Genomic DNA, 12494 nt, shown 5'->3' with positions numbered 1-12494 from the left:
GAGTTGATGTCTTGGACTTCATTGTCCTTCAGGGCCCAAGCTGCGTTTAATTTTAACTGAGACTCACGTTGCTTGTAGATAATGGGCTTCGTGATAGGGCTTGACCACCACGTACCACCCAACCCTAACTTCACCTCTTCCATAGATCGGAAGACGGCAGCATTTAGGTTTCGGTCCTCTCCAGAATGTAAGTGGTTAAGTACTTTCAAGAAGAATATAGCAGCGTACAGACATTGTGGGAAACAGTGTGGCTGTCCTCAAAAAAAAAAAAAAAAAGCTAAGAGTAGAACTACCATATGACCCAGCAATTCCACTCCTAGGTATATGCCCAGAAGACTTGAAAGCAGAGTCAAACAGATACTTGTACACCAGTGTTCATTGCAGCGTTATTTGCAACAGCCAAAGATGAAAACCTAAATGCGCATCAACAGATTGATGGATAAACAAAATGTGGTACATATATGCAGTACTTAGTAGGAGAAATGAAGTCTTGATACATTCTACAATATGGAGCTGACGACATTATGCTGAGTGAAATAATCACAAAGGGGCAAATATTGTATGACCTCACTTATATAAAAAGACAAGAACAGGCAAATGTATAGAGACCAAAATTATTAGCGGTTACCAGGGGTGGAAGGGAGGGGAAAAGGAGGGGTTATTGCTTATGGATTACAGAGTTTCAGTTTACAGTGATGGAAAAATCGCCTTGATTAAGGGTAGGGTTAAACAGCTGATTATTGTAATTGCTTTCAATAAATTTTTTTTTCAACAAGTTATACCTGTAAAAATTTGAATTGGCAAAAGTTGTGTGATAGATATATTTGCAAGACAAGAAAAAAAAAAAAGTAGCTGCTGAGGCTGCTTCCCATTGCCGTTCAGTCAATTCCGACTCATAGAGACCCTATAGGACAGAGTAGAACTGCCCCATAAGGGTTTCCAAGGAGCGACTGGTGGATTCAAACTGCCAACCTCTTGGTTAGGAGCTGAGCTCTTTAACCACTACACCACCAGGGTGGAATTTGGTTTTGTGGTTTGGAGGTGTACCGTCATGGTTTCATGGGACATTCCAGTTAATTGGCCTAATAACGTGTTTAGTGCTTTTGTCCTACCTCCTAGTTTGCTGGGTAGTGCTTGGGGTCTTAAAAGCTTGTAAGCAGCCATCCAAGGCACAACAATTAGTCTCTATTCCTCTCAGGAATGAGAGGAAAAAACAGAATATGTGGCTACCTACCTTCATGAACAACTGCCTCCTTTGCCATGAGACCAGAACTGGATGGTGCCTAGCTACCATTACTGAACATTTTCATCAAAGATTCTATAGACGAATCCTGACCAAAAGGGGGAAAATGTAGAATGGACTTTCAAATTCTCATGGAATTCAGATTTTCTGGAGCCATGGAGGCTGGATGAACCCCCAAAACTACTGCCCTAAAATAATCCTTAAACCTTAAACTAAAAATATCCCTTGAAGTCTTAAAACCAAACAGAAGTTTAGCTTAACTAGTAAAGAATATCTGCCTCGAGCATTATACTTTAAGATCTATCTATACGGGATCAAATTGACAACAGCAACTTGAAGGATTAGACAGGAACCTTAGGGGGCAGTGAGTTTATGTTAGTGGGGGAGGAACAGCTCAGAAAAGGAGGGTAAGAATGGCTGCACAACTCAAAGAATGTAATCATTGTCACTGAATTGTACATGGAGAAATTTCAATTGGTGTATATCCATGCTGTGTATATTCTCAACAACAACAAAATAAATTATTTAAAAAAAAAAAAAGAATATAGCAGGGAAGGATCATAGGGTGAGGCAATTTTAAATAGGACAATCAGGAAAGATGAACTTGAAGAAGATAAGGGAGTAAAGCTAGGCAGATAGCTGGGGGCAGGCCTTTCCAGGGATGGGGGAACAGTAAGTGCAAAGGCCCTGGGGCAGAAGTACAGCTGAAGCAGAGGAAGCTTGATGGACAGTAACAGGAGATGAAGTCAGAGAAGTAAAGAGGCCAGATCATGCAGGGCCTTGAGTTCATAGGGAGAACTTTGGCTTTCATTCTGAATAGTATGAGAAGCCATGGGAGTATATTGAGCTCGATCTAGTTTCAAGTCAAACTTTTTTTTTCCAAAATGACTTCAAGTTGTTAATACTGCCAGGGAGGACTTAAGGAACATTTCTTAGTGTTTGCTTTGCAAAGGTCAAAATAGCAGGAAAGAAGTTACTTCCAGGCACCTTCTACCTCAGGTTAGCAGTTCTGACTTCACAGGGGATGTTTTCAGTCTTCAAATGGCTAGCTGTACAAAGTATGAAGTTGGGGTAGGGGGGTAGAGGATGAGGGTGGGGAGAGGGTAGCGGGGAGCAGGGTAAGGGGTTGGCATACTTGCTAGTAGTTGATAGGGCCAAGAATGCCCTGCCTGTCTTGAACCACCAGCTTTACTCTGTGGTTGCTATGACTTCTGCCCACCAAGGTGCATTCCAGCCAGCGCGAAGGAGGGCAGGGAAGAAGAGTTCCAAGGCAAGGATTCTCAAAGTGGGGTTAAAGGACTCTGGGGGATCCTCATGAGCCTTCCACGGGATCCATGCTGGCATCTTTTTTCATAATACTGATGTTATTTGCCCTTTCTACTCTCATTCTCTTATGATCGTACAGTGAATTCTTCCAGAGACTTCATGACATATGATGTGGCAACAGATTAAACACAGAAACTGCCTTATTCCCTTTGTCTGGGGTTGGGGGAGGGTTTGCTGGACTGACTCGGAGGAGATCACTCTTCAGACCCCAGCAGTCTGGCTCAGGTGCATTTTATTGTTTTCCTTTCAGAATTCTTCTACAAAAGAGCAAGGTTAAAAATCAAAGCCCCAGGGAACCCTCCACCCCTCCCCAAGTTCCCCAGCTGTGTCACTGTGGCAATTCATGGGGGAAAAGGGCTTGCTACTTTCACTTCCTACCATGCCCACCATAGGAAAGACCAACCACCTATGAAACTCTGCCCCTCACTCCCATAAGCTGATCTTGGTTATAGGAGGCCATGGTAAGAACTGTTGGGATCCAGGAGACGTTCTGAACCCCAGAAGGCCATGGCCAGGGCATAATCCGTGAAGACCACTTTGTCCTCCAGCTCAGAGGCCCCTAGGAATGCTGCTGGACTCAGTGCCTGGGAGTGGAGAGAGAAGTCAGGGAACACCCATCAGCTTCAACTCTAACTGTCCCAGAAACAGGGAACTCAAGGGTGATGTGTCAGCTTGGGCAGGCTGTACATGGAACAAAGATGCCATATCTAAGCCAGCACCATTAACATCATACAGAGGTTTTGCATGTATTGCAGGGGCTATAAGCCATGACCAGCAGCCTCCCCTGCCCCATATCCCTGCTGTTACCACCTCACTCCCAGAGGCCAGCTGCACACTCTCAGGCCAGGCAGGACCAGCGATCGAGGCCTCAGGAGGGAGCTGGTGCATGTAGATGCAGTCAGACTTGAAGGGGCAGCGGCCATTCCCCCGCATGAAGAACCGGCATCGGATTTGGCTATAAAAGGGCAGAAGGAGAGAACACCATCACCTTCAAGCCCTATTACCCGGGAACAAGTAGCACTCGAGGCTAGCATGAAAGGTCGAATAAGGTGTACAGAGCACAAAGGCACCACATCTAAACAGGCATCATAAAACAGCATAGATTCTATATTTATTACAACTACTTTCCAGCAGATGGCAGTACAGTGCCTTAAGGGGTAAACACCGCCCCCCCCCCCCCCAAACAAAACATTTCTATCAAGTCAATTCCGACTCACAGTGACCCTACAGGACAGAGTAGAAGTGCCCTGTAGGATTTCCAACACTGTAATCTCTGCAGAAGGTGACTGCCACATCTTTCCTTTGTGGAGTGGCTGGTGAGTTTGAACTGCCAACCTTTCCGTTAGAAGCCAAGTGTTTAACCAGTGCACCGCCAGGGCTCCTTCCTTAAGGAATAGCTTTCTCTAAGTTTCCATTTGGGCAAGCAGTGGTCCTGGGAACTTTGTTTCATTTTCCTTCCTTCCTTCCTTCCCCTCTCCTCTTTTTCTTTCTTTCCTTCACTAAAATTTCAGTAATATCACCAAAGTAGTGGCAGATAACCCTATGATGTGTCTCTGTGACCAAGTTAGAACAGTGTGCTGTTCTGAGGAACGGCTTTAGGAATTGCTGGCTAGTGAATTTGATTAAGACGTTTCCCGCTTCTGAGATTTTGACTCTCACTCTGTGAAAGGTCAGATACAGGAGGACTTTGAAGGTGACTTGTGATCTGGTTAAGTAAGACCAACTTACTTCCTGCAGAGAAGGACAGAGGAGAGGGTAGAGTGAGTGTCTGGATACTTTTTCCTGCATTATCCCCTTCTGCTTAGTTCTAATACATGGACAAACTTGTCCCGCCACGTCCTACAGTCCCAGTGTTGATGCAGGACTCCACTGACTGCCCAAGTCAGGAGCCTAGGAATCGCCCTAGATGGCTGCCCCCTTGTCTTTCTTCCCCCATCACCTGGTAGACCTAGCACCAGAACCCCCTCCCTCCAGGTGGCCTACAAAATCCCGTACTCGGTCTGTCCAAATTCCCCACCAGCTTCCCATCCCCAGCTCTCACCAGCCCCAAAGGCCACCTAAGCTAGAAATGTTAGTCATCTTAAATTTCTTCTCAACCTCATGGTCAGTTACCCTGGTCTGGGCCTTCTTCCTCTGAAGTCTATTTCTTCCCCTCCATTCCTTGAAGATTTCTACCAATTTCTGCAGTCCGAAATTGACTGAACATACAATCAGGATGCATTGATAATTACTGGTGACTGGAATGTGAAAGTTGGAGACAAAGAAGCAGTGCTGGTAGTTGGAAAATATGGCCTTGGTGATAGAAATAATACTGAAGATCGCATGATAGAACTTTGCAAGACCAACGACTTCTTCGTTGCAAATACCTTTTTTCACCAACATAAATGGTGACTATACATGTGGACCTCACCAGATAGAATACACAGGAATCAAATTGACTACATCTGTGGAAAGAGACAATGGAAAAGCTCAATATCATCAGTCAGAACAAGGCCAAGGGCCGAATGTGGAACAGACAATAAATTGCTCATACGTAAGTTCAAGTTGAAGCTGAAAAAAATTGATGAAGTCCAAAAGAGCCAAAATATAACCTTGAGCACATCCCACCTGAATTTAGAGACCATCTCAAGGACAGATCTGATGCATTAGACACTAATGACCGAAGACCAGACAAGTTGTGGAAGGACATCAAAGGCATCATACATGAAGAAAGCAAGAGGTCATTAAAAAGACAGGAAAGAAAGAAAAGACCAAAGTGGATGTCAGAAAAGACTCTGAAACTTGCTCTTGAACATTGAGTAGCTAAAGCAAAAGGAAGAAATGATGAAGTAAAAGAGCTGAACAGAAGATTTCAAAGGGTGGCTCGAGAAGACATAGCGCTATAAATGACATGTGCAAAGAGCTGGAGGTAGAAAACCAAAAGGGAAGAGCATGTTCAGCATTTCTCAAGCTGAAAGAACTGAAGAAAAACTTCAAGGCTGGAGTTGCAATATTAAAGGATTCTATGGGGGAAATATTGAATGATGCAGGAAGCATAAAAAGAAGGTGGAAAGAATACACAGAGTCACTATACCAAAAAGAATTGGTCAACATTCAACCATTTCAGGAGATAGCATATGATCAGGAACCCATGGTACTGAAGGAAGAAGTCCAAGCTGCACTGAAAGCATTGGCAAAAAACAAGGCTCCAGGAATTGACGGACTATCAATCAAGATGTTTCAAAAAAAAGATGCAGCGCTGGAAGCACTCACTCCTCTATACCAAGAAATTTGGAAGACAGCTACCTGGCCAACCAACTGAAGAGATCAGTTTTCATGCCTATTTCCAAGAAAGGTGATCCAACAGAATACAGAAATTATCGAACGATATCATTAATATCACACACAAGTGAAATTTTGCTGAAGATCATTCAAAAGCGACTGCAGCAGTATATCGACAGGGAACTGCCAGAAATTCAGGCTGGATTCAGATGAGGATGAGGAACGAGGAATATCATTGTTGATGTCAGATGGATCCTGGCTGAAAGCAGGGAATACCAGAAAGATGTTTACCTGTGTTTTCTTGACTATGCAAAGGCATTCGACTGTGTGGATCATAACAAATTATAAATAACATTGTGAAGAATGGGAATTCCAGAACACTTGTGCTCATGAGGAACCTTTACATAGATCAAGAGGCAGTCATTTGAACAGAATAAGGGGATACTGTGTGATTTAAAGTCAATAAAGGTGCACATCAGGGTTGTATTCATTCTTTCACCATACTCACTCAATCTGTATACTGAGCAAATAATCTGAGAAAGTGGATTATATGAAGAAAAACAGGGCATCAGGATTGGAAGAAGACTCATTAACAACCTGCGTTATGCAGATGACACATCCTTGGCTTGCTGAAGTGAAGAGGACTTGAAGCACTTGCTGATGAAGATTAAAGACCACAGCCTTCAGTATGGATTATACTTCAACATAAAGAAAACAAAAATCCTCACAACTGGACCAATAAGCAACATCATGATAAATGAAAAAAAAAGACCAAAGCTGTCAAGGATTTCATTTTACTTAGATCCATAATCAACACCCCTGGAAGCAGCAGTCAAGAAATCAGAAGACGCATTGCATTGGGTAAATCTGCTGCAAAAGACCTCCTTAAACTGTTGAAAAGCAGAGATGTCACCTTGAAGACTAAGGTGTGCCTAACCCAAGCCATGGTGTTTCAATTGCCTCATATGCATGCGAAAGCTGGAAGATGAATAAAGAAGACCAAAAAAGAATTGATGCCTTTGAATTATGGTATTGGTGAAGAATACTGAATATACCATGGACTGTCAGAGAATGGACAAATCTGTCTTGGAAGAAGTACAGCCAGAATGCTCCTTAAAAGCAAGGATGGTGAGACTATGTCTCACATACTTTGGACATGTTATCAGGAGGAATCAGTCCCCAGAGAAGGACATCATGCTTGGTAGAGGGTCAGCGAAAAAGAGGAAGATCCTCAACAAGATGGATTAACACAGTGGCTGCAACAATGGGTTCAAGCATGACAATTATTGTGAGGATGGCGAAGGACCAGGCAGTGTTTTGTTCTGTTGTGCATAGAGTCGCTGAGTCAGAACTGACTTGATGGTACCTAACAACAGCATTCCTTCTCGTGCAAGCTATCAGTCAGGATGCCTGGGTTCAAATCCCACTCTGTACTTAAGTCACATAGACTGTGCCTCAGTTTCTTCCTCTGCAGCAGGAGGACAGTAAGAGCCCCAGCCTCAAGGAGTTAATGTACAATGCCTGTCATCCCTTAAAAACTCTCCTCTATATTGGCTCCGTAAGGAGCCCTGGTGCTACAGTGGTTCAGTGCTTGGCTAACTGAATGGTTGGTGGTTCAAACTCACCAGCTGCTCAGTGGGAGAAAGATGTGTCAATCGACTTCTGTAAAGATTACAGCCTTGGAAACCCTATGGGACACTGTTACTCTGTCTTATAGGGTCGCTAGGAGTCAGAATCAACTGGACAGCAATGAGTTTTTATGTCGGCTCCTATCATCCCTGGTCTGGGCCCTATCCTCTAGGCTAGACCATGTGGGAGGCACTTAACTGGTGTCCTATTATCCCTGGTCTGGGCCCTATCCTCTGAGCTAGACCATGTGGGAGGCACTTAACTGGTATCCCAGTTACCAGCAGTTCTCCCACTTTGATGTCTCCCTGCCTGGAATGCTCTTATTTTTCTCCTCTTGAGAAGAATCTACTACTCATCTTGCAATACCCAGTTCAAGTGCTGGCCCTCCTGTGAGATTCTCCCACCTTAGTCTTTTCCTCAGTAACTTGGTTGAAGCAGCTATTCAGGCTCATAGGCAAACTTCAGGTGTCCCCTGAACAAGACTGAATGTCTCACAGGTAGAGACAAGATCTTCCTCTTTATCTCCACCATTTACCAAGATATCCTTTGCATATAGGAGCCCTGGTAGAGTGATGGTTAAGCGCTCGGCTGCTAACTGAAAGGTCAGTGGTTCAAAACCAGCAGCAGCTCTGCGGTAGAAAAGAGGTGGTGATCTGCTCACATAAAGATTACAGCCTAGGAAACCCCTTCAGGGTGCTGTCCTGTAGGGTTGCTATGAGTAGGAATCGACTCCACAGCCCCCAGCAATACTTTGTATATATCAAATGTAACAAACCCTTTGGGAAGACGGAATTAGGAAACCAGAATTGTAGCTAATTTCAGATTTTAGATAAATGCCTACCATCCTAAAAGATTAAAAAACCTACCCAACTTTCCCCATCTCCAACCACGGCCTTTTATTCCCGCTCTCACAAAGCCCATGTTTTGAAAGATCAGCTAAACGAGTAATATGGATTCATACCATTTTGTTTTCCTGCTTTAAAAAAAAATCAGAGATAAAAAGCAATCAGAAAAAAATCAGATTAGGGGTCCCTGGGTGGCACAAACAGTTTGTGCTCAGCCTTTTTTTACTAAATGAAAAGTAGCTGCCCTGCCCTGCATCTACACTGAGCCAAGCTAAAAGAGAAACATGGCTCCATTGTTTGTGCTGCAGTCTCAGTCACTTGCCCTTATTTGCTGGGCTTTCTGATATAGTGAAAACAGTTCACACCCTCACCTGCCATCGCAGGGTTTGGGGGACCCCAGGCCGAGAACCACATATGAGCCAGAATAGATCAGGGATCCCTTCCCCGCTTCCCTAAGCCCAGCCGCATTCCTCCGCCGGCCTCACCTGGTTCGGGCTTTGAAGCTCTGGATGAGTTGTTCCTTCTGGGGCCCCTTGCTCACCCAGAACTTGTGGGGGATGACGTAGCTGGAATGGACACGGCACTGGGGGCAGGCCCTGGGGGTGGAAGGTGGGAAGAAAAGAGTCACAAGCCCACAGCCCCACCTTTGGCACCTGCTGTCCCACCCCCCTGCCCCCATGTGCTTCCCCTCCCTCCTTCCCCCCCCCCCCCCCCGCACCACACTGACTTGATGATGTTGAGTGAGAAGTCCTGCCGGTTCATGCGCCAGGTGCGAAGACAGCCCAGGCAGTAAGAGTGGGAGCAGTTGGGCAGGATGCCAAAAACCCGCTCAGCCTCTGGCTTGCCCCACACCTTTTCCATGCAGATGCCACATACTACGTCCTGACTGTCCTGCTCCTCCTGCAGTGACAGGTGGGGTCAGATCACATCCCTTCCCACTGCCACCCCCAAATAGAGCCCTGAGGTGGGGGCTGCAGAGCCCTCCCTGGGCTCCCTCCTCCTCCAACTCATCTAGGCAGCCCAGAGGCCCAGGCATCCCAGAGGCCCAGGCATGTCATCCTCTGCCAACCTCTTCCCCCTACACCCCCAGTAAGTGCTGCACCTCAAGGTCCAGGCTCTGAAGTGAGGCCACAAGCTCCTTGGCAAGGTCTGACTTTGGCTGAGACTCCTGGGAGTAGCTGTGATCCTTGTCAGCAGCTGTTTGGGAAAACTGGATCCATTAACTCATTCATGTGAGCCTCTACTGAACACCTATTGTGTGCAAGGCTTGTGGCACAAAGTCCTGCCCCCAAGTAGCTCAGTCTAGTCAGAATTATAAGTCTCTAATATAACTATTAAACCCATTGCTGTTGAGTTGATTCCGATTCATATAGTGACCCTATAGGACAGAGTAGAACTGCCCCATAGATTTTCCAAGGAGCAGCGGGAAATATAACTATTTGGGAGTTGCTGGATGGTGCAAACAGATAAAGTGCTTGGTTGCTAACCAAAAGGTCAGAGGTTTGAGTCCATCCAGACAGATGCCTCAGAAGAAAGGCCTGGCAATCTACTTCCAAAAATCAGCCAATGAAAACCGTATGGAGCACAGTCCTACTCTGACATACGTGGGGTCACCATGAGTCAGGATCAACTCCACAGCAACTGGTTCGGTTTGGCTTGCACTGTATTTCTATCGGATAGCTCTGATTTAGAGCACTAAATAACCACTCAACATTTATTTAGTGTTTACTATGTGCCATATGGATACCCTGGTGCCATAGTGGAGAAGTGCTATGGCTGCTAACCAAAGGTCGGCAGTTTGAATCCACCAGGCGCTCCTTGGAAACTCCATGGGGCAGTTCTATCTGTCCTATAGGGTCACTGTGAGTCGGAATCTACTTGACGGCACTGGGTTTGGTTTTTTTTGGTTTTATGTGCCATATGGACAATGAATAAGGAAGACTGAAGGAGAACTGACGCCTTTGAATTGCGATGTTGGCAAATAATATCGAATATACCATGGACTGCCAAGAGAACGAACAAATCTGTCTTGGAAGAAACACAACCAGAATGCTCCTTAGAGGCAAGGATGGTGAGACTGTGTCTTACATACTTTGGACATGTTGCAAGGAGGGATCAGTCCCTGGAGAAGGACATCAAGCTTGGCAGAGTATAGGGTCAGCGGAAAATAGGAAGACGCTCAACGAGGCGGATTGACACAGTGGCTGCAACAATGAGCTCAAGCATAACAAAGATTCTAAGCATGGCACAGGACCAGGCAGTGTTTCGTTCCGTTGTACATAGGGTCGCTATGAGTTGGAACCGACTTGACGGCACCTAACAACATGTGCCAAGTGCTGTGCTAAGCACTTCACAAATATTAACTCAACATATCCTCACAACTATCCTGTGAAATAGGTACTAATATCAGTCCCTTTTTGTAGATGAGAAAGCTGAGGCCCAGAGAGGTTAAGTGACTTGTCTAAGATGACACAGCTAATAAGTGATAGAGCAGGGATTTGAAGCTAGATAGTCTGATTCCACAGCCACCATGGCATCTTGCTTCTAGAACATAGAGACCAATAGGGCCAGAGGAAAATCTCCCACCAGCTGATAATCTTGGTGAGCAGGTCAGATTACCCAACAAGCAAGGTAAGCACGGCCTTACTTGAGCTTCCTTATAAATCTGTAGGGAACAGTTTCACATGTTTTTCACCACATCTTCACAAACCGGGCAAGGCTGTGCTTATCTTGCTTACTGGGTACTCCGTCTCTGTCAGGGATTGTAAATTTAAAAAGAGGCTTTGATTCTGTAGGAAGGTGCTGTGGAGTTAGGAGACAGACAGATGCCAGCCATACTTAGAAGCAGATTCTTTGATGAGGTGGAAAAATGTGAAATTGTTCACTACAGATTATTAAGCACAAGTAAGCCCATGCTTACCTCCCTTATTAGGTAATCCACCCCTGTTGGGGAGGGATAGGGATGGAGGGAAATGTAAACTCTGCTCAGAGGCAGAGCAGAGACCTCGGTCCCAGTTCCCTGCTTGTGCCCACACCCAGTGCCCCTGGCCACTTACATGGAAGAAACAGGGGCCTCCAGGAACTGCCACCAACATCTTCCACCTTGTTAGCTGGACTGCCCAGCCTAGGCTGGGTGCCCCGCCAGGCCGGGGCCAAACTCCGACCCACAGCCGCAGAAGGCAGGTAGGTGGGCTCAGAGCTCCTCCGGGTTAGCCCCAGGCGGGGCCCCAGCAGGGCCAGGTGTGGCTCTGAATGGCATCGGCTCCACTCCAGGGGGCAGGGGGGCTGTGGGTGCTGATAGCTGTAGAGGGAAGAGAAAGGAGAGGAGACATGGTTAGCCCCTCTAGGGCCTGGAGCTAGCCCAGCCCTGAACTTGGAGCTGAGTGGGGAGAAGAGGCTCTGGGAGACGCATGGTCCAGGAAGGGATGATTCACCCAGCATCCCTCCCTCCCACCCCAGTCGGGAGAAGCAGCGATTACCTGCACTGATCTCCGTGGAAGCAGAAGCCTCGCTGGAAGTACCTGCAGACCTGGAACACCTTCTCATTATGAGCAAAGCGGCAGCTCGACCCCCAGCGACAGGCCCCACGGGCAAAGTGCCTAAGAGATCACCTGAGTCATGCCCAACCCTCAGTTTTAGGTCTTCTCTTTGTGATCCTTATGGAGAGGAGTGTGATATAGCAACAAGACCATAGGTGCTAGAGTTGGTCTTGTGTTCAAATCCTACCCCACCAGGTAACTCTGAGTGAGTAACTCAACTTCTCTAAAACTTGGTTTCTTATCCTTAAAAGTGGGGCTAACAATACCTACCCTCTCATGCGGTTGCTGCCAGGATTTTTAAAGATTTCATAAAATGCACATAGCGGTTGCTCAGTAAATCACAGCGATCACTACTTCACAGCCTGGAATCGTTGGGCTCTGGATTCAGATCATCTGGGTTCAAATTCCAGTTCCAGGGCTGGCTTCAGGGTATGGACCCACACAGTCACACAGGGCCCCACACCTGCTTTAATGTTTTGCTGAAATTCTTAATAAAATTCTTAATAAATTCTGAACAAAGGGCTCTGTATTTCATTTTGCACTGGGTCCTGCAAATTATACCACTACTTCTTGGTTGTGTGAGCTTGGATAAGTCTCTTAACCTTTCCATGCCTCAGTTTCCTTGTTTGTAAAATAGGGATAATAATAATA

At 46.0% G+C, this 12494-nt stretch overlaps 1 protein-coding gene across 1 annotated transcript; it reads right to left on the bottom strand.

The window, feature by feature from the left end:
• Positions 1 to 3058: 3058 nt before the first annotated feature.
• Positions 3059 to 11745, bottom strand: LOC111748117 (uncharacterized). The gene is made up of 5 exons (XM_023540137.2): positions 11361 to 11745; positions 9407 to 9501; positions 9032 to 9204; positions 8790 to 8900; positions 3059 to 3524 (listed from the first exon to the last, which is right to left on the bottom strand). The coding sequence occupies exons 1-5, from the start codon at positions 11743 to 11745 to the stop codon at positions 3173 to 3175; spliced, it is 1116 nt and encodes a 371-aa protein (XP_023395905.2). The 3' UTR covers positions 3059 to 3172.
• Between the last annotated feature and the right edge of the window lie 749 nt (positions 11746 to 12494).

The sequence above is a fragment of the Loxodonta africana genome, chromosome 1 (genome assembly GCF_030014295.1).
Source record: "Loxodonta africana isolate mLoxAfr1 chromosome 1, mLoxAfr1.hap2, whole genome shotgun sequence".
NCBI lineage: Eukaryota > Metazoa > Chordata > Mammalia > Proboscidea > Elephantidae > Loxodonta > Loxodonta africana.
This window is presented reverse-complemented; position numbering and strand designations above follow the sequence as displayed.

Excerpts from the sequence above, each read along its gene's own strand:
- LOC111748117 (XM_023540137.2), bottom strand. The coding sequence starts at position 11,745 with ATGCTGGGTGAATCATCCCTTCCTGGACCATGCGTCTCCCAGAGCCTC. Across the intron at positions 9,205-9,406 it reads TTCAGAGCCTGGACCTTGAG|GAGGAGCAGGACAGTCAGGA; the intron begins GTGCAGCACTTA and ends CTGTCACTGCAG. Across the intron at positions 3,525-8,789 it reads AGCTTCAAAGCCCGAACCAG|CCAAATCCGATGCCGGTTCT; the intron begins GTGAGGCCGGCG and ends GCCCTTTTATAG.